This window comes from Epinephelus moara, chromosome 22, assembly GCF_006386435.1.
Source record: "Epinephelus moara isolate mb chromosome 22, YSFRI_EMoa_1.0, whole genome shotgun sequence".
Taxonomy (NCBI): Eukaryota; Metazoa; Chordata; class Actinopteri; order Perciformes; family Serranidae; genus Epinephelus; species Epinephelus moara.
In genome coordinates this window covers 32,607,094-32,629,498 of record NC_065527.1, presented here as the reverse complement: position 1 = coordinate 32,629,498, position 22,405 = coordinate 32,607,094, and the positions used below count along the sequence as shown (strand labels likewise).

Below are 22,405 nucleotides of genomic sequence, written 5' to 3'. Positions count from 1 at the left end.
GAGAAAGGAGGATGACAGCCAAGCTGTCATCTCTGAGGACTAATGACTCCCATCCTCTGCAGGAGGAGATAAAAGCTCTGGAGAGCTCCTTCAGCGATAGACTGATTCACCCAAAGTGTGTGAAGGAACGCTATCGCAGGTCCTTCCTGCCTGCTGCTGTCACGCTACATAACCAGCACTGCTCACAGTAGACTGGACCATGGACACTTTATTGACACTATGGACACCACAGCTGTCTGCTGTTTTTGCACATACAATCACTTGCACCTTATCCACTGGTCATTTTCATTCACTGCTGCTCATTATTATCCACTTCCTATTATTTTTATTATTATTATTATTGTTATTTATCGCCGTCTCTTGTATTTTTGTACTTATTTGCATGCCTAGTTATTTAAGTTTTTTAAGTTTAAATTTGAAATCTTTAATCTGACTCTTTTCTCATTGACTGCTGTAACACTGGAATTTCTCAATTATGGGATCAGTAAAGGTGTATCTTATCTTATCTTATTCATTAATTACCTTTCAGGGTTGGCCAAGCTAGCTGGAAACAAAGAACAACCGTGTGAGGGGTCAGGGGTCACAGGATGTAGTCAGGATGTTAAAGGGGATGCTGGCAGCTCGGTTCAGGGTGGATTTTTTGTTTTTACGGCCTGATGAACGCTTTTATCAACATTTGGGGGATGCAGGAGGTGTTTGGTTCTGTGCGGGAGAACTCCTTGGTTCTCAACTTCTGATACAGTCCTGGTGTGGTTTTGCTGGTGTTCTGGTATTTTTCTGTATTTTTTGCTGCTGTAGTTTTTTTAAAGTCTATTTTGTAGTTAAAATGGCTGTGTGAGCAGGAGTAAGAAAATCAAATCTTCTTCTTTTCTTTCTTTGTCTTTCTTCCCTTCCATCCATCTTTTCTTCCATTCTTTCATTCCTTTCATTCATTCCATCCTTCCTTTTTTCTATCCTTTCTTCCATCCTTTCTTTCTTCCTTTCTTTTCTTCCCTTCTTCCTTTCTTTCCCTCCTTCCATCTTTTCTTTCTTTCTTTCTTTCTTTCTTTCTTTCTTTCTTTCTTTCTTTCTTTCTTTCTTTCTCTCTCCCCTGTCAGGTGTTGTTTCAGTCTCTGTCCAGTAGGGGGAGTTAGATCTTCACTGATTTTTTTTCCCACTCCTCAGTTCTGACCGTAAAACATGATTCAAACATTTGGCCTCACAGTGTTACAAAATACAAAAATATGAACAAATGTGTGTCATCACATTTTTCTAATTTATTGAATTTAATGAAGACGTTAAAGAGCCTCAGTTTATCATCTACATAAAGTGAGCACAGTGATATCTGATGGCAGGCTGTGTTGACGTGTTGAAGCAAAATAAAGAGTTTTTTAGGACTGAGAGTATAACTACACAGGGCAGCAGAGGAGGAAGCACTTCATTCAAAATGCCACTTAAGTAAAAGTACAGATGTATTATCAGATAATTAAAATACCAAAGTAGAAATACTCATTGTGCAGAATGTGTCTGTGTGATATCATTATGGAATATTGATATGTTTTTTTATCACTAATGACTTCATGTAAAGAGAATTTTAATGCTGAAGTTTGTTGGATGTAAATGGAGCCAATTATGTGTTTTTTTTCTAATGTAAAAAGTAAGCATCGAATAAATGTAGTGGAAGTATAAAGTAAAGTACTCAGTTTGCAGTAATAAATCAGGTACTGTATGTGTGTGTGTGTGTGTGTGTGTGTGTGTGTGTGTGTGTGTGCACTTGTGTGTCTGTGTGTGCAGGTTGAGGAAGAACCTGAAGGGTTTCTACGTGGTTCATCCCACCTGGTACATCAAAGCCCTCATCACCATCATCAAACCCTTCATCAGGTCTGCTGCCCCCTCTTCCATCTCCTCTTCCTCCTCTTCGTCGTCGTCCTCCTCCTCCTCCTCAGTCAGTCTCTGTCAGCAGCCCAGTCGCTAGAACAAAATGTTGGCATTGTCTGTTACATTTGTACGTTCCTGTGTATCATATCAGTATTTCTAAACTGATGTAGTATATGAGCTGACTTCGTCATCAGGAGGTGGAGGGGATGGCGTATGGTGTCACACCTAAGAGAGACGCCTGCGAAGCTGCAGACCACTGTTCAACATCAACAAATGACAAAACCAGTTATTTTGTAGTGAAAGATCACTATGTTTCCAGCCAGACTCCACTCGTATAGCACTCTTCCTTTCTCTTGACCCCTCAAAGCGCTTACACACTACATGTCACACACACGTGACCGAGACTACCATACGGGTTAACAGTAACCATTTACACGCAGCCATACACTATCAGAACAGCCATCAGGAGCAATTTAGGGTTCAGTATCCTGCCCCAAGCATACTTTGACTTGCTGACAGGAGGAGCTGGGGATCGAACCGCCGATCTTCTGATTGGTGGACGAGCTACTCTGACTCCTGAGCCACAGCTGCCCGTGATTGTGACCCCAAACTGGGAATTTAAGCCAAAACATGATCTTTTCCTAAACATGACCAGGTGGTTTTGTAGCTTTTGCAGAAACTTACAATACAGACATTTACTCTGACCACTGGGTGACAAATCAAACCAAACTAACGTTCTCACTTCTTCTTTTCCCGTGGTTATCAAAACCCCCCCTTCCTCCTCCTCCTCAGCTCTAAGTTCAGCAGGAAGCTCCAGTTCGTCAACAGCCTCCAGGATCTCTCTCACTTTATCCCCACTGAGCACGTGCAGATCCCAGATTGTGTCACACAGTAAGTGTATAGATCTAAAAGTACAGTTCATCACCCAAACGGTCACAACAAAGGGAGAGAAAACAAATAGATGTTTATGAAATGGTGAAGTTGAATCATCAGAGATTTGTTTCCTTGAGGAATATTATCCTGTTTAATTCAAAAAAATTTCCCAGACATAAAACTATCCAATCTGTTACTGATAGCCCTTTGAAATAATCAAAAATATTTTTTTTCTTTTTTAATTTTCATGGAACACTAGGTGAAAAAGTGTTTTTTGGTCGGTCACAATTGTGACTGGTGGGATGATGTGTTGTATCTACCATTTATTGACTGAATTATCATAATCTCCTATGCAGTCATCAAAATTCTGATATATCCCAGCTCAGTTATTAACACATTTACAACTCAGCGGGGTCGCGGGGTCAGCAGGCTGAGCAAAGCATCCCAGACATCCCTCTCCCCGGCAATGCTTTCCAGCTCCTTCTGGGGGACCCCAAGGCGTTCCCAGGCCAGACGAGATATGTAATCCCTCCAGCGTGTTCTGGGTCTGCCCTGGGGCCTCCTACCAGTGGGACGTGTCCGGGACACCTCCAGCGGGAGGCGCCCAGGAGGCACCCTAGTCATATGCCCGAACCACCTCAACTGACCCCTTTCGACGCAAAGGAGCAGCAGCTCTACTCCAAGCTCCCTCCGGATGTCCGAGCTCCTTACCCTATCTCTAAGGCTGAGCCCAGCCACCCCACGGAAGAAACTCATTTCCACCGCTTGTATCCGCGATCTCATTCTTTCGGTCACTACCCAGAGTTCATGACCATAGGTGAGGGTTGGGACGTAGATGGACCAGTAAACCGAAAGCTTTACTTTCCGGCTCAGCTCCCTCTTCACCACGATGGAGCGGCGCAGCGCCTGCATCACTGCAGAAGCCGCACCGGTCCATCTCACACTTCATTCTACCCTCACTCGTGAACAAGACCCCAAGATACTTGAACTCCTTCGCTTGAGGCAGTAACTCTCCCCCAACCCGGAGAGGGCAATCCATCGGTTTCCGACAGAGAACCATGGCCTCAGACTTGGAGGTGCTGACTCTCATCCCAACTGCTTCACACTTGGCTGCAAAATGCCCCAGTGCATGCTGGAGGTCACGATGTGATGGAACCAACAGAACCACATCATCTGCGAAAAGCAGAGATGCAAGTCTGAGGTCCCCAAACCGGACCCCTTCCACCCCCTGGCTGCGCCTCGAAATCCTGTCCATGAAGTCACAAACAGGATTGGTGACAAGGGACAACCTTGGCGGAGGCTAACACCCACCGGGAACGTGTTCGACTGTACACCAAGTACGCGGACACAGCTCTCACTTTGGTCATACAGGGATTGGATGGCTCGTAGCAGCGAGCCTGGTACCCCGTACTCCTGTAGTACCCCCCACAAGACCCCCCGAGGGACGCGGTCGTAAGCCCTCTCCAGGTCCACAAAGCACATGTAGACTGGATGGGCAAACTCCCACGACCCCTCCAGCAGCCTCGCAAGGGTAAAGAGCTGGTCCACTGTTCCACGGCCAGGACGGAATCCGCATTGCTCCTCCTGAATCTGAGATTCAACAATCGGTCGGAGCCTCCTTTCCAGCACCCTGGAGTAAGCTTTACCTGGGAGGCTGAGCAATGTGATACCCCGATGGTTGGAGCACACCTTCCGGTCCCCTTTTTATTAAGATGGGGACCACCACCCCGGTCTGCCACTCTGCAGGCACTGTACCCGACCTCCACGCGGCACTGAAAAGGCGTGTCAGCCAAGACAGTCCAACAGTGCCCAGAGCCTTCAGCATCTCAGGGCGAATCTCATCCACACCCGGCGCCTTGCCACTGGGGAGCTTTTTAACTATCTCAGCAACTTCTGCCAGGGATATGGGCGAGAGTTCCCCTGAGTCTTCAGGCTCTGCCTCGTTTACAGTGGACGTGATGGCCGGGTTCAGGAGGTCCTCAAAGTGCTCCTTCCACCGCCCGACGATGTCCCCAGTTCGGGTCAGCAGTTCTCCCTCTCTGTTGAGCACAGCCTGAGACAAGCCCTGCTTTCCCTTCCTGAGTCGGTTAACACTCTGCCAGAACTTCCTTGAGGCCAACTGAAAGTCCTTCTCCATAGCCTCCCCGAACTCCTCCCACACCTGGGTTTTTGCTTCAGCGACCGCCACAGCTGCAGCCCTTCTGGCCAGCCGGTACCTGTCTGCTGCTTCAGGAGACCCCTGGGCCAGCCAGACCCAAAAGGCCTCCTTCTTCAGCCTGATGGCCTCCCTCACCGCTGGTGTCCACCAGCGGGTTCTTCGGTTGCCGCCCCGACAGGCACCGACAACCTTCTGACCACAGCTCCTAGCAGCTGCCTCCACAATGGAGACTTTGAGCATGGCCCACTCAAACTCCATGTCCCCAACCTCCCCCGGGATGCACGAGAAATTCTCCCAGAGGTGGGAGTTGAAGACCCCACGGACAGGGTCCTCAGCCAGACGTTCCCAATTCACCCTCACTACACATTTGGGTTTACCAGATCTGTCCAGCAGCCTTCCCCGCCATCTGATCCAACTCACCACCAGGTGGTGATCAGTTAACAGCTCTGCTCCTCTCTTCACCTGAATGTCCAAGACACACGGCCGCAGATCTGCTGATACGACCACAAGATCGATCATTGACCTTTGGCCTAGGGTGTTCTGGTACCAGGTACACTTATGAACCTCCCTGGGCTCGAACATGGTGTTCATTATGGCCAGTCCATGACTCGCACAGAAGTCGAATAACAAAGCACCACTCGGGTTCAGAACAGGCAGGCCATTCCTCCCAATCACCCCCCTCCAGGTTTCTCCGTCATTGCCCACGTGAGCGTTGAAGTCCCCCAGGAGAACTATGGAGTCCCCAGCCGGCACCCCTGGCAGGACGCCCCCAAGAGACTCCAAGAAGGCCGGGTACTCCACACTGCCATTCGGTGCATAAGCACAAACAACAGTCAGAGACCTTCTCTTTGCAACCCGCGGTCGCATCGAGACGACCCTCTCGTTCTCCGGGGAGAACCCCAACACGGCGGCACTCAGCCAGGGGCTTGTGAGTATACCCACACCCACCCGGCACCTCTCACCCTGAGCAATTCCGGAAAAAGCGAGAATCCAGCCCCTCTCCAGGAGTTTGGTTCCAGAACCAGTGCTGTGCATGAAGGTGAGCCCAACTATATCTAGTCGGTACCACTCCACCTCCCGCACGAGCTCTGGCTCCTTCCCCACCAGAGAGGTGACATTCCACGCTCCAAAAGCCAGTCTGCGACACCAGGGATTGGTACGTCAAGGGCCCCGTCCCTGCCTGCCGCCCGGCACACAATGCACCCGACCCCGATTGCTGTCCCTGCGGGTGGTGGGTGATGGCTCCATGTTGTCTCTTCGGGCTGAGCCTGAACGGGCCCCATGGCCTAAGGTCCGGCCACCAGATGCTTGCTGGTGAGCTCTCCTCCCGGGTCTGGCTCCAGGAGGAGGCCCCGGTGTCCCCATACCGGGTGAGGTTTCATCGAGGTCTTTGAATCGCTCTTAGTCTGGTCCCTCCCCTGGGACCACTTTGATGGTCAGATTTAGAACCAGCTGGAGGGGGAGGTCATGGGTTATAATCACTGATAAAGTTGTTCCTGTCGTGATCTGTTTGCGTAAGTTCAACATATGAATTTAAAAGCCTGACTGGCAAATAACCTGTCTCCCCCTCATAGTCTATATCTGACCCATCGCTGTCACAATCACTGAGGCCGCATTTTTTTTATTTTGAGGGACAACTGTTAGGTTGTACACATGGTCTGGGCCATCACCAAGATCCCACATATCCAAAACTTCGCTCAGAGTGAACCTAAAAAAAGAAAAGAAGAGTAGGAGGTTAGGTAGAATAAGAATTATGTACGTGTATAAGAACATGTACATTTAGATGCACCGTCTTATCCCACCAGTCACTACTGTTGCCGTCAACATGTTCACTAATTCTGTGACCCCACTGAACAAAGTTGAGTAATTACAAATGCACATATCAGTACCAGATACCTTAAAGACAATGCATCCTAAAAAACCTTTCAATTAACCTTTTGTTTGGGAGCTTTGATGCAGCCATCCAGGTCTCATGGTACAACCAGGAAGTAAACAGCTCTGGTCATGTGACAGTTTACACTAAACATGTGACACTGCACATATTTCAGATAGACCCTTTATTGTTTCAATATTCGCTGGAAATGCATTGATGCATCATTTGGTAACATTTTTAGAGCTTTATAACTGAAAACTTTTTTTTTTTTTTTTTTTGCTATCACCATTGTAACTGATTGGGATTAAATGGGTTAAGAAAACTGGAGTTTGATGAAAAGATCCAGCTGTTAAAAAGAATTATTGGAATATTCTGTTTGGGTTGTAGTCTGATGAAAGGAACATATTGAAGAAAATGTCAAAGACTGTCATTTTATCAAGATATATTCAACCTGCTCAGAGGTTCGTTAATATGGTTAATTTCTAACTTTGATTTTTAAGAGAAAAAAAAATCTTTTTACGCTGAAATGAACTTGATGATGTCATCTCTGCTCCCTGCAGGTATGACCGGAGTCTGACCAGGTGAAACTGAAAACGCCTGGATCCTATCTCCCTGTCATCAGGTGGAGCTTCGATGTCACTGGGTGTTGCTGCTCCCTCTGTCTTTATTAAGTGTTAAACATTTCGAACTGTTTTTTAATAACTTTGTATCAGAACAAAACTTGAGCAAATATTATAATTTCTATTAAAATCTATGCAATCTAACGCAGTGTAATGAAACAACAGCATGAAGTGATGTAAATACCACCGAGTCACAATGTATTATCGGGGCGAGCAAAGTCATGAAAAGTATTTTTTTATCTTGTGTGCATGAGATATGATCTTGTTTGCACAAGAAGTGAATTCTTTTTGTTTAAGATGGACCTAATATCTTGTAAGATGAAAGATATCTTCCCTTTTGTTTTTTTTCTTTAAAACTAGGTGGAGGTGGATTTTGTTACATTCCAACAGAGCAGAACCTTTTCCCCAGTTTCTGGTCTTTATGCTAAGCTAAGCTAACCATCTGTAGCTCCATATTTACTGTACAGGGAATATACTGTATATTTATATATGTTATATCACAGTGAGTGTTTTTCGCTTTAAGAAGTCTGTTGGATCAGAGCTGGTACCTGTGAACACCTTAATTGTGTGTGCGGTGTGTGTGTGTGTGTGTGTGTGTGTGTGTGTGCGCGCGTGCGCACGAGGAAACACTGTGGTCATTTATAAAGAACAGTGTGTGTGTGTGTGTGTGTGTGTGTGTGTCTGGCCAGTATGAACCAAGCGGCTGCTCAGGAAATGGAGGTTGACAGGAAGGAAGTGAGGTAGCTGCTGAGGAAACTCAATAAACAGGAACACAGGGTGTTTCTCAAAGTCAAAGATTTTTTTTTTTTTTTTTAAATTTAGAAATAGGGACATGCATATCAATGAACAAATACATGAGTGTATGTAAATACGCCAGATTGTAGCCTACGGCTAATTTCCATCTGTTATTCCTATAGGCAAGTTGATGTAAAAATGTAGTGAGCAGCAGCGACAAAAGACAGAGTTAAAATTCATAGCAACCACGTAGACACAATACAGAAGACACAAGAGGTGCACAATATACATTCGAAAATACATCAAGTGTAGCCCATGACAACACCAGAGGTGACCAGGGATATCATAATATTGCACATAAACCCTATTGCACATGACCCCAGGTCAATCCATCAACAATGTCAAAAGCATATACAGTACAAGACAAGACCAAAACATTCTGTGCAATAAAATACAGTGCAAAAAGGAGTTTGAGTGGGGGACTGTAAGTAATGTGTAGATGGAAGATGAGACTGCAGCAATGCAAAGTCCTGTTTATGATTCTTGTTATGCTGTATAGAAAGAATGGATATGAATGAGTAAGGTTATAAAGTGCTGCAGTGCTCATATAAACATTAATAGCTGTTGGTGTAATAAAATGAGTTACATTAAAGTTACATTAAATTAGGGAGGAGGAGTCTGTCGGGGGTGTGTATGGAAAATGAGGTTGCAACAATGCAAACACCTGTACAGAATTTTTGTTGGAGTTGTGCTGAGATGGATTGAAAAATGAGTTAAAGAAAGAACATATATATATATATATATATATATATATATATATATATGTGTGTGTGTATATATATATGTGTGTGTATATATATGTATATATATATATATTTCTTTTTTCAGTGCTGCAATAGTCATACTAAAGTGCTAGTGTGCCCATATCACTGCACATGACCACAGAGGCGCTTTATACATTAAATTAAATTAACAGTGGTTACAGATCTGATTGGACTTGAGCCAGTCTTTTAAGTGCCTTTTAAAAATAGAAAAGGTAGAGCATTCCCTTATTGAGATTGGCAGACTATTCCAGGTTTTACTGCCCCTGACTGACAGAACAGTTTGTGAAAAGGAAGTGCGTCTAAATGGAATTTCACAGTCTCCTCTTGAGATTGCTTTAGAGCTGGTATTACATGGAGTTAATTGTTTAACTTAGGTTCAGGAGCAGGACCATGCCTCAACCACTCCTCTAATCACCTGACTAACGTATATATACCAGCACAGCTCTACCACAGGCCTGTCAGATCTCTCGAACATTGGCGACCCTACGTATCTCAGCAAGTGTGTTTTTTCGTATACTCACCAAAGATGGATCATGTGCTGCAAGTCAACCTGTCCGGGTCCAACTCCGACGACTTGTACGACTCCCTGTTTGAGCCAGGTGATCCTCTGACTCCGTCTCAGCAGTCTGCCGGTAGCCGACACTCCCAGGGGAGCCGGCTGCGCTCTGTGGTCCACATCTCTTGGCCTCGCCGTGGTTCTCCGTTGGGCTCCATCAACGAGATCGCCCCGACTCCTAGTGGGTCTCAGGCCTCCTCTCCTCCGTCCTCACGGGTGGGAAATCGACACCGCGTCCACAACCGTGGGAGCCAGCGGCGGTCTTCTCCTCCTCCTCCTTCCCGCAGTAGTGCAGCGACTAGTCGACCTCGCCTCTCCCGCAGCGCTCCGTCGCGCTCCACTCGGCCATCTCCACCATCTCCACCATCTCCAAGTCCACAACAAGAGCCCGACATAAGGGATTGGACCATCGCCCGGCTCCAGTGGTTCCTGAGGGCAAAAAACATCCCCTTCCACCGCAGCGACAATAAGTCCAGGCTGTTCCAGCTCTATTCAGCCGCTGTCCGGGCCCCCGAGACCACAGCTCCTTCTCCCAAGCTGGCCGCACTTCCCTTCCAGGGCTTACTCCCGCCAGCGTCACCGTCGGTGACGTCACGGCACCTCCACCACTCCAGCTGGAGCAGCCTCTCTCATTCATTCCCCCAGCCAGGGGTCAGGTCATATCACCCCTTGTGCCTGCTCCCTCTGATGCAGATATGTCACGCGTTATATCTGCCTTCTTCTCCGCCCTGTCTCGCAGGCCTCCACTCTCACCCCGTGCACACACATCCTCCATCCCCACATCCCTTTCCTCTACCCTTCATTCCAACTATCCTGTTCTGGCTGGCATCGCAGCCCAGGAGCCCCGTCCTGCAGTACAAGGGGCTCCTCCGACAGGTGTTTCACTGCCTTCCACTCTCTTTCCGACGTGTCTCTCCTTACCCCTTCCCTACTCCTTCCCACCCCCTCCCTTCCCCAACACCCTAATGTTTTTTCCTCTGCTGCCGTCTACACTCTGGCCACAGCCACACCACCGGCTCTGCCGGCCTCTGCCATCCACCGCCCCTCACCCGTCTCGCACTCACTGCGCCAGCAAATATTGTCTGGTAATTATGTAGACCTAGCCCAGCTCATTCAGCCATCCTTTTTCGACGGTAGTCAACCCAAGGAGCTGCAGACTGTCCTCGGTCCAGTTCTATTAAAGTAGTCATTGCCAGCCAGGTCTAAAGACTTAACTATTGTTGAATTTGCTCTAGCTTTCTCCCTCTTTCGCGATGTCATCTGCTCTGCTTATCCTTACCGTCGATCAGAGCTGGACGACTATCTGTCCATCGTATTGGACATGGCTTTGCGTTTCGGGGTGGCGGGATTTTATAGCTACCATGTCCACTTTGCTGCACAAGCAGCCGGCCGGTTGCAGCAGCTAAATCAGGGGACGTACTGGGGGGTCCTCGATTCTGAAATATACTGCCACATTTTCGCAGCTCGTTCCTCCCTCTCCTGTGACTTATGCGGCGCCCCTTCTCACCCGGCCTCTGCATGCACTATCATGGCTCCTCCACCGCACTCCCGCCCCACCACTCCACGCAATGCCCCGATCTTCGACCGTCTGTCTTCCGCTGCACCTCCTCCTCCTGTCATCCCCACAGCCAAGGACGCACGTCCCACTGTCACCGTGCCGGTGTCAAAGGGTGTCGACAAGCGAGGACGGCCGATCCTCTATCAGGGCGGCAGGATGGTGTGCAATAATTTCAATCAGTGGGGTTGCAACTCGTCCGGCTGCCGCCTCCTGCACGTCTGCTCCTTCTGCGGGGGCGCTCACGCCAGGACCACCTGCCCCCACAATCCCACCAACACAGCAGCATGACTAGAACGTCACCACGGCACGCCCATCAAGGTACGTGCACTCGCTGCTGCTCTCAGTGATCACCCTGATAAGCAGTTTGTTGATTTTCTCATCTCTGGCTTCACTCACGGTTTTCACCCGGGCATGGAGGTGCTTCCCGATTCTTCCCACAAGTGTCACAATCTTCAATCCGCTCTCACTGAGCCCGACACTGTCGACACGTTACTGGCAAAAGAGGTCACTGAGGGATTTATGATAAGCCCTTTCGATCATCCTCCTTTCTCTGTATTCCGTATTAGTCCCATCGGTGTCGCCACACGCAAATACTCGGGGAAAAAGAGGCTGATCGTTGACCTGTCTTCCCCACACGGCTCCGACATCCCGAGCATCAACAGCCTTATTCCTAGCCCGGATTTCTCCATGCAGTACGCCACCATTGACCACGCCATGGCACTGATCCATCTGGCGGGACATGGGGCATGGCTGTCTAAGGTTGATATCACCAGCGCATTCAAGGTCTTGCCCATTCACTCTGACTTCTGGTGTTATTTTGGTGTCTGCTGGAAGGGGGCTTACTACTTCTCCGTGCGCCTCACTTTCGGCTGCAAGAGCAGTCCCAAAATCTTTGACTCTTTATCCGAGGCTCTATGCTGGATCCTCTCCAACAATTACAGGCTCCCCTATGTGCTTCATCTCCTTGACGATTTTCTTGTCGTGACTCCTCCGTCCTCACCTCCTCGCCACGGACTCACTACACTTACGTCCGCATTTTCCGACCTCGGCGTCCCTCTGTCCGAAGAGAAAACTTCAGGACCTGGCACGTCCATCGAGTTTCTGGGCATCACTCTGAACTCACTGGCATTCCAGGCTTCACTGCCCTTGGAGAAAGTGCAACGCATCTTGCTGCTCTTGTCTAATTATCTCCTGACAGACAGGTGCACCAAACGCCAGCTGCTCGCTCTCCTCGGGCACCTCAATTATGCCATCCGCATAATTCCACAGGCAAAATCTTTTCTTTCTCAACTGCTGACCAAAGCTGCATCCATTCCAGTGGCGATTGCTCTGAGACTGCAAGGGAGGCTCAGCTTCCCCTAAAATGTCAAAAAATAAGTGGTCAAATATGTACTGTTGTGTTTACATTTCATTGACTAAATATGTGCTAGAACACATTCAACTTTTGTTCAGAATCAGCTACTTATCACAGGTCACTGACGCGACTTTCTTCTCATTCATTCCCGTAGCGTCACAGTGCATTAAACAGTGGAAGCTCAGCGTCCAAAGACTTCAATGGGGAAGCATAGAGTGGGTTGTTCCACTGCAGCGAAACTAGACAGTCATTGGATAAATGCTCGGTTTTGTCCCGCCCATCGGACGCTCAGCGTCTCGGGGGGGTCTATGGGGCAGTGGGCTGGCCTCGGCTGGCCTGGACGCTGGGCTTCTGCATGATGATTGGATGATCTGTCTGAGGCTGAATCCCTTTTTGATTGACAGCGAAATGAGCGAATCAGCGATCTTGAAATATAAACCACCACCGGAGCATTTTTCAAGTTTCATTCCGTTGTTCCGAGTTGATCTGGAGACTTTTCCAATCCTCTTAGTGACTTTTTCTTTGTTAAAAATGACTAGCGATAAATCTAGCATCTTTTTCTGGTGTTAGTGGAGACTGTACTTGTGTTTGGAGACTCTGACTTCTGTCGCTCTGCAGTTACTGTCCCCATCGAGCAGCGGGTGCTGCTGTGAGCCGCTCCACCGTCCCAAAGCACTCACAGGCGGTCACACTAGCCTCGCGCAGCAGCCCCAGAGGGTAGAATTTACGTATAAATAAACGGACACATTTTATGATGTAGGCCGAAAATGAGCTTCCCCTCCTTGAAAGACCAGCAGCCGCCACTGATCCATTCCCTCTCTCCACGACCACGCGGTTCTGGACGACACTTGTAAAATGGAAATGCGCACGTGGCAGCAATTTCTGTCATCCTGGAACGGCATCTCATTCTTCTACGATGACTTCATCACTCATCCCAAGGACATTCAACTCTACACGGACGCGGCTTCCTCTGTAGGTTTCGGCGGGTATTATGGGGAGAGGTGGTTTGCTGCCGCTTGGCCCTCCAAGTTTGAGTCCCTCGACGCAGAGTCACGCTCTCCCTCGTCTGCTCTGTACGAGCTGTATCCTGTGATCATCGCCACTCTAATTTGGGGGCACGAATGGTCTAAAAAATGCATCAGTATTCACTCTGACAACACAGCAGTAGTAGATATAATCAATAAAGGCCGTTCCCGTTCCCCAGCCATCATGGCATTCACCCGCAGACTCACTCTCATCTCCGCTCAGCATCAATTCATCCTCCGTGCATCTCACATTCCCGGTCACCACAACGCCATCGCTGACTCACTCTCCCGCTTCTCTTTCCAGAAATTCAGATGCTTGGCTCCAGACTCGGATGTCCATCCCACACCAATCCCACCGTTTTCAGAGACCATATTCAATTAAATCCTCATCTGGCAAATCTCACGGAATTTCATCAGATCACTACTCTTGCCATTCATTCCTCATCGGCGCTGCCTCCTCAGCCGCCAGATCAGGAATTTCAGACCAAGTCATACAGGTCCTCGGCCGCTGGTCTTCACAAGCATATCAAACCTACATCCACAATAACCTCAATGATCTCCGTCACACGACAGACTAAGCCTCACTTAACCAGACTCTTTTGGGGGCTTCCTAACAGCACGGGCTCATCAGAACTCATCAGAACACGAGACGGAACCCCCACACTGAGTCTCTCCACCCACATCTACACCTCACCCAGTCACTGAGTCTCTCCACCCACATCTACACCTCACCCAGTCCGACCCTCAGATGGCGTCATCTCCATCCCGTTCATTCATCTGCAAATCTGCACTCCCCCATTCATCACCACCCCATTCATAACCATTTCTCTGACAATCACATCTTTATTAAATCTTTAAACTGCATATCGTTGTGGCGTGGTCCTTGCTAGTGAAATGGAGTTAATTGTGTAACTTAGGTTCAGGAGCAGAACCACGCCTCAACCACTCCTCTAATCACCTGACTAACATATATATACCAGCACAGCTCTACCACAGGCCTGTCAGATCTCTCGAACCCACCCTCCCTCCCCTTCTGTTCCTCTCTCTTGTCAATCTGCTGTGTACCTCTCCTCATCTCATTCTAGGCATCGACTGGGGGGCTTCCTAACAGCACGGGCTCATCAGAACACGAGACGGAGCCCCCACACTGAGTCTCTCCGCCCACATCTACACCTCACCCAGTCCGACCCTCAGATGACGTCATCCCTCAGATGACGTCATCTCCATCCCGTTCATTCATCTGCAAATCTGCACTCCCCCATTCATCACCATCCCATTCATAACCATTTCTCTGACAATCACATCTTCAAGTCCATTCAAGATCAGAACATGCAAGTTTAAAAGTGGTGAAACTGTCGAAGCTTAGAAGATTGTGACGTACTAAGATGTCGCGGTGATGGTAGGAGAGTGGTTTTCTATCAAAAAATTTTAGAGTTTTTTTATAGAGAGATTCAATAGATTCGAATATTGTTTTTCCTGTGAGTGACCAATTAGTGAAGCAGTACTAATCTTCAAACGGCCAAATTTGAAGGATGCTACGTCATCAACCCCCACCAAAGGACTGTTCCAATGTCAACGATCCTTCCGAATTTCACAGAGGACTGAGTCCTTCTTTCAGAGAAATTTTAAGGATGCACGTGTGGATCACCAGCAGGTATTAAATCCCCACAATGCTTTGCACACAATTTGCTGGAAATGAAGAGCTTCTTCAATGAAACCTGCCCTAGTGGAGCTTGGCAGGATTTAGATAGATATGTCATTTATTTGGATTAATGTCTCCAGGAGTTTTTATAATACAAGCATGACACTTCATAATTTACACCTCATAATGTATGAAGAATTAAATTTTTAAAATAACGTGATTTAGATTAAACATATAGGTTTGTAAATTAATCGTTTACAGCAGAGATGGAGCGCTAAGTGTCCACCCCCTCACTATTCACATGATAACAACATGATAATTGTTCTCATTCTTTTGGTTTCAATCGGTGCATTTTTTAGGGGGAATTGTGGTGAGAACGGCCACAGAAATCACATTAGAAAAAAACTTGTTTGTTTTTAGGTGAACATATTTGGGAGGATTATGCAGCAGTAACATGTACAGTCAGTGTAGTCAGCAGCGTGGCTCATCAGATCAGGTCCGCTATTCATATTACTGTAGTACACATAAAATATGGACCACTTTCAAATGACAAAGTGATTCTGTTTATGAGTCTGTGTATATACTGTAAATGACTGAACTTTTTTCAACTGCTGTCTTTACTTCAATACTCTCCTTACTCTTAAATATGATCCAGAAATGTATTCACCCTAAAAGTCACGTGACTCTGAGAAAACTGCTCCATTTGTTTAAAATTGTACAACATTAGAGAGTGGCCAAATTATCACAGTACCCCGAAACACCCTCAGTCTGCTAAGGGTTAAAGACGATCACCTGGGGACACTTGTTAGCCTGTTCCAATGTGTGTTCACTGAATGCTAGGAAGGACTCTTGCCTTTGGAGGATCCTTGACTTTGAGAAATACCCACAGACCAGAATGTGTGTGGTAGTGTGTGTGTGTGTGTGTGTGTGTGTGTGTGTGTTCCAGTCAAGACCAGAGAAGTGTGAGACCCACACTGCAGGTCACACCTAGGATAAAGTGGAACATGCAGACTATGGAAACTCCTCAAGCTGAAAGATCCACGTTCACATAAAAACACCTGGAAAACAAAAAAAGATTCCTCTTTATTTACCTCTTTTATTGCCAAACTGTATATAGCCTATGTGTGTGTGCATGCTGTGTTCACATGGAATCGGGCAGATGGTGGATGGTGGACGGAGAAACTGTTTCTGGGTGGCACGGGAAAAACAAACAATTAGGTTGGCAGGACAGTAAAACAAAACTGTTACAATCACCAAGGTGAACCCAAAGGCAGAGCACAGACTCAGAAAGAGAGTGGTAAAAACTGAGTTTTTTTTTGCCAGGATAATGAATGTGGCCGTAAGGAAAAATACAGGGGATGGAAGCTGATGGCAGGGAAGCAAAACAAGGTTGGAGGGGTGTGGGTGACTGGGAGCGTGGCAGAAGGTCAAACTGGCTGGCAGATAGGTAGGCGGTGATCCTATGATGGAGGAAAACACAAGGTAAGTATTCATGAAAAAATACACCAGGAAAATCTAAGCTGAATTCACAATTCAACTGAGGCCTGAAGCATGACTGTACCACAGTGGTAGACACAACAATCTGGCAAGGACTGAAAAGGAGAGCCGGTGATTTATACTGCAGGGTTGATTACTGTATGGTTCTGGAAGGATCCTCAAACAACCGACTTTGAAGGATGCTACGTCAGCAACCCCCGCCGAAGGACTGTTCCAATGTCAAGGATCCTTCCTGATTTCACCGAGGACTGAGTCCGTCTTTCAGAAGGATCCACATGTGGACCCTCAGCTGGTAAAAACTCCCACACGCTTTGCACACGATTTGCTGGAGGTGAAGGCGGGGCCTCTTCAATGAAACCTGCGCCAGCAGAGCTCAGCAGGATTTTGATAGATATGTCATTTATTTGGAATAATGTCTCCACGAGTTTTTATCATCTAAGAAAAAAAAAATATTGACAGAAACCTCATAATTTACACTTTCCAATGTGTCCACTGCCAAGTAATGAGATTTTTAAAATAACGTGATTTACAGCAGAGATCGAGTGCTAAAAGGGGATTTATGGTTGTGCGTAGACCCTATATATGCACTTCGCCTATGCCGTTGTGAATATTTCTACTTCTGTGGTGCTATGTCCGTGTCACTCTGCAGTTACACCTCCAAAACACAAGTCAGTGGCAGAGGTTTCTGTGAAGTGCTGTAAAATTTAGTTGATTAAAAACACACATTAAACACACATTAAACATGGCTTAATAGGGATGATTTTAAACACAAGTACTCAAATCAGCTTCACAACTCCCAGCATTCACAGACAAACACTTGTGTTAATCTGGACACATTTTCCCCACAAATACAACATGCTAATGTTATTAGAACAAGTCTATGGCATTTTACATTGTATAAATTAGCCTAGCAGCTAGTGATCTTTTCCTCTTCTCATATAAAACCAGGGACAACAGCAATATTTAACAAAGGTACGGCACACAATTTGGCTCCATTACAATTCACAAAGTTCACTGACAGAACAAATGTCATGTACTAAACATGTTTTTTAAACAAATACAACATGCTAATGTTATTAGCACAAGCCTATGGTATTTTACATTGTATTGATCAGCCTAGCGGCCAGCAATCTTTTCCTCTTCTCATATAAAACCAGGGACAACAGCAACAATTTAACAAAGGTAACGGCACACAATTTGGCTCCATTACAACTCACAAGGTTCACCGACAAAACAACTTTCACACTACACGTTTTCCAAACAAATACAACATGCTAACATTATCAGCACAAGCCTTTGGCATTTTACATCGTATAACTTAGCCTAGCGCCAAGCGGAGATTTCCTCTGCTCATATGAAACCTGGATAAATCCCGTAGTTTAAATCCCTGCAGGATAAATCACACAAATGACTTAAAATGCTATTTTAGTGGAGGCTTTACTGTCTTAACAATTTATTGTTTTTTATCGGCGAACTAAAAGTAAATACAAGCTCCCTTTCCACTGAGGGAAATGGTGTCAGTATACAGCGACAGACAGGAGGTCTGCATCATGGCGACGCGTAGTTACAGTTCTGGGGAGGTGCACGTCAGGCTACGGCATAGGCTCTACGTTGACGTGGAGCCTACAGCGTCGATTCAACACAGGTGTTGGTGGCTGGCGTGGAGCCTACAGCGTCGATTCAACACAGGTGTTGGTGGCTGGCGTGAACGTGGAAGAGTCCGATTAATAATTCCACTAACCGAAATGAAATAAGCAAATCACACTGCTGAAAAAAATCAAAAAAATTTGGTTCGGGTTCGGCCCACTTCACATGTTGCTGTGTTGAGGATTGTAACGCCGGAATTCCACTGGATGCGTGTCCGTTGCGGAATGGCTGCGCTGGTTATCTGCTGCGTGCTCCGCCGTCCGTCAACACCCACCGGCTGCCTTTGCTGTGCGGAGCGCTGCAGCTCTGCCGGACAGCGGGAGTCACGAGGACCCACGAGATCTTGCAAATTCACACATAATCGCGCGATATAACAAGGACCACAAAACCAGAGGAGTAGTAGGAAGACATCTCGGTGCACCTCCATGACTGACATCTCCTCGTCCATGGTGTCAACAGGGTGAAATGACGTCTGAAAAACCTCTGACCTGTTGACTTCAGGCCTGCCTCCGCCCATTATGACGTTTTCAAGGTGTAGTGCAGGGAAATATGATCCGCCGTGAACACGGTATTTTATTTTGAAAATTAACCGGATGTTTTATTTTGTTTCTGTGCACGACTTCCTGCTCCGCATGATCTGCTCCATGCTGAATTGGGGAGCGTATCTATGTTTCCAGGGTTCTATGTTTCCCGGGTTCTATGTTCCCCACTTAACCCTGCAAAAAAGGTTCTATGTTCCCCGCTTACACAAAAAAGGTTCTATGTTTCCCGGGTTCTATGTTGCCCGCTCAATCAAGCAGGAAACATAGAACCCTTTTTGTATAAGCGGGAAACATAGAACCCTTTTTGTATAAGCGGGAAACATAGAACCCTTTTTGTATAAGCGGGGAACATAGAACCCGTTTTGTATAAGCGGGGAACATAGGACCCTTTTTGTATAAGCGGGAAACATAGAACCCTTTTTGTATAAGCGGGGAACATAGAACCCTTTTAACCCTTTTTGTATAAGCGGGGAACATAGAACCCTTTTTGTATAAGCGGGGAACATAGAACCCGTTTTGTATAAGCGGGGAACATAGAACCCTTTTTGTATAAGCGGGAAACATAGAACCCTTTTTGTATAAGCGGGGAACATAGAAGCTTTTTTGCAGGGTTAAGTGGGGAACATAGAACCCGGGAAACATAGAACCCTGAAAACATAGGGATCACCCCCTGAATTGCTACGTTGTGCTCTGGCGTCCGGCAAAAATAGAAGTCCTGCGTATCTGTTGCGGAGGGCTCCGGAGCGCCGCAGCAGTGCTGGAGCCGGAACGCAGCACAGCTGCAGCCGGTGGAAGCACGATGCAGCCCACACGCATCTGGTGGAATCTGGGGGCAAAGGCGCAGTCATTCAAACAATATCGTGCAACACACACCGCCGCCGGCGCGGCGCTGTGGCCGTCAAGGGCCGCCCCCCAACACACACTGGCAGCGGCGCGCAGCGGCACCGTCAACATGTATTTCCCACCCCAGCCCTCTAGGTGGCTGTACCTACACTAGTTGCCAACGGTTGCCAACTGCTAGTAACAGAAGAAGAAAAGGAAAAACTTTGAGGCAACAACAACTTGAATTTCACGGGTGAGTTTCTTAACAAAGTCGTCTTATTAAAAATTTGAAACAACCGGAGTTGATCCTACGAGACGAGACGTACATAAAAGGCTTTTCTCGCAGCGCCACCATGAGTGCCAGCCACGCTGGAAATAAGCAGTGGGCTGAAGCAGAGCGGCGCGGCGCGTCGGCCGGCGCCAGTGTGGGTTGGTTCACAGAATATAATGGAGGCGGGCGTTTTGACGCGCGGCGTACGGCGGCGGTGTGTGTTGCACTTCACGTAATAAGGTGAAACATTTCACCGTATAACACGATAAATAGTATATTGTTATGTTATTATATAACTCAGGGGCGATTCTAGGATCAGAGGTTTAGGGGTGCTGAGCACCCAGAGAGCTGCCCAGCCAGGCAAGATAAATTTCACTGTTTTGTACATTTCAACTCAATTTCATTCCCACATTTGTGAAAGAAAAGCACAACACTTTTTGGGAAAGTCTGTGACTAAACCATCAAATCTGATAAAGGTTATTTAAATGCTGAGCCACAGCAAAAGAGGAATGGATTGGAATCATAAAAGAAACATATCGTAACCCTAATTTCTGGGGGAAGACAACTCATTTTGATACAGCAGCTCCTCAACATACACATAAACAGTATGTATGTTTCTGGAGTAAACCAGCCCCCTATAGTGAGTACCAAAAATACCAAAAATGAACCTTGGGCTTATTTTTTGGACTTTTATTTGAAATGCAATGCACAACGTGTAACATTAACACATTAACAGTAATTGACTTTTTCAATGTTTGTCTCTGCCTTTTTCCTTCTTGTCTGTATTATACAAATACAAATACATAAATAAAAATACACTTCAAAAAAAGAAAATGGCTTGAAATCTACAAAATAATAATAATAAAATAATAAAGGAGAGGCAACCCTGCCTATGGTACAACGTATGCACACACACACACACACACACACACACACACACAATAGGACTTATAATGTTAATGGGCATCCAGTCAGTTAGCTAGTCAGTAGCACCTTGGCTTTAATATTAACACATGCACATGACACAACAGCTAGCTTCTCTCATTCCAATTAAAAGAGAGGACAGTGGTACTGACCGCCTGTAACGTTTCCTAGCTAGAAAAAACGTCAGCTAACTCCTACGTAACAACATAAACAGTGATCTACGATTAAATGCAGCAAAAATGAGGACTGGTAATGATAATAATGTGTTGGTATTGAGTGGTAGAAGTTAAGAAATGTGCCACATATCCTGGTTTAAGCCAGGTACTTAGACCAGTACTGCATATCACCCACTTTGGAAGGCAGCGCATTGCTCTGTGCAGATAGAGCGCTCAGAGCCCGAGTCGGGGAAAGGTGGGAGTGATGGGGTGGATCAAACCATTTTTGAGGCGGGGGGGGGGGAGTGCTGCTGCTGTATTTTTGTTGTTAAAATATTACATTTCAACCAAATACTGTATGGTTTTGACACTTTTCTAGCTTGTTCAAAAGGGACATACAGTAAAAGAATTTTTAAAAAAATCTCTCAAATTTTAGGGGTGCTGGGATTCAATTTAGGGGTGCTTCAGCACCCCCAAAAATGGGCTAGAAACGCCTATGATATAACTTTAGTTTATGAAGAGATAAGACGGAGCCCTCTCCTCTCCTCTTATATGCTTTACTCACAAGTGTATGAATAGACCTGGATATGAAGCGTCCATAGCGCCAAATAATATAACAGTAGTTTCATCTGCTCCACTGATTTGGACAATTAAATGGCTATCTAAAAATGAGTCCTGTTGTTTTTGGAAGAGTTGGCAGTGGGAGGGGTAATTCCTCTTTTCACTGAATATGCAAAAGGAGCTGTTCACGAGTGAGACCAGGTCAAGTGAGTAATGCTTTGACCTGCAGGATATTCTAATGTGTCCACTCTGGCCATTCTCACCACGATTTCGCCCAAAAATAGATAGATTATTTTAAAAATATAATTATTCGGCAGTGGACACATTGGAAAGCATAAATTATGGGTTTTCTGTTGATATTTTTTTCATGCTTGTATGATAAAAACTCCTGGAGTCATTAATCTCAATAAATGACATATTTATCTAAATCCTGGCGAGCTCCGCTGGCACGTTTCAATGAAGAGGCCCAATAGTGTCCAAAGCATTGTGGGGATTTTATACCCACTGAGGATACACACATGCTTCCTTGGAATTTCTATGAAAGAAGAACTCAGTCCTCGGTAAGTTCGGAAGGATCCTTGACATTAACAGTGATTCATCAGGGTTTGATGATGTAGCCTATGGGGTGCCGTTTGTCATCAGGGTTTGATGATGTAGCCTATGGGGTGCCGTTTGTGAAGTGCCTCACGCTGAAAATAACATCAACATTTTGCCACATTTAGCTTCAAACAATGTTTAAAAAAGTGTTGTGAATTTTTTAACGTCACCTTTTACCACATTTACAGCAATATTTGTTATATTAAATAGTTAAACTTAAATATTAAATGTGGCACCTAAATGTTAAATCTAAATATTAAATCTAAATCTAAATGTTAAATCAAAATATTAAATCTAAATCTAAATCTAAATGT

At 46.2% G+C, this 22,405-nt stretch overlaps 1 protein-coding gene and 1 pseudogene across 6 annotated transcripts in view; both read left to right on the top strand.

Moving 5' to 3' along the window:
- The window catches only part of LOC126384323 (BCL2/adenovirus E1B 19 kDa protein-interacting protein 2-like), a 38,360-nt gene extending 29,493 nt beyond the window's left edge, over positions 1 to 8,867 (top strand). For 3 of the 6 annotated variants that reach the window (XM_050035316.1, XM_050035315.1, XM_050035314.1), the window contains exons 12-14: positions 1,774 to 1,860; positions 2,650 to 2,748; positions 7,322 to 8,867. In XM_050035316.1, the coding sequence (XP_049891273.1) occupies positions 1,774 to 1,860; positions 2,650 to 2,748; positions 7,322 to 7,346 (211 nt within the window). In that variant the 3' untranslated portion in view covers positions 7,347 to 8,867. The remainder of the gene's footprint in view (positions 1 to 1,773; positions 1,861 to 2,649; positions 2,749 to 7,321) is intronic. The other 3 variants (XM_050035319.1, XM_050035317.1, XM_050035320.1) reach the window with 1 other exon arrangement.
- A 2,598-nt stretch (positions 8,868 to 11,465) lies between these two features.
- Positions 11,466 to 14,071, top strand: LOC126384273 (uncharacterized; annotated as a pseudogene).
- The last annotated feature ends 8,334 nt before the right edge of the window (positions 14,072 to 22,405 follow it).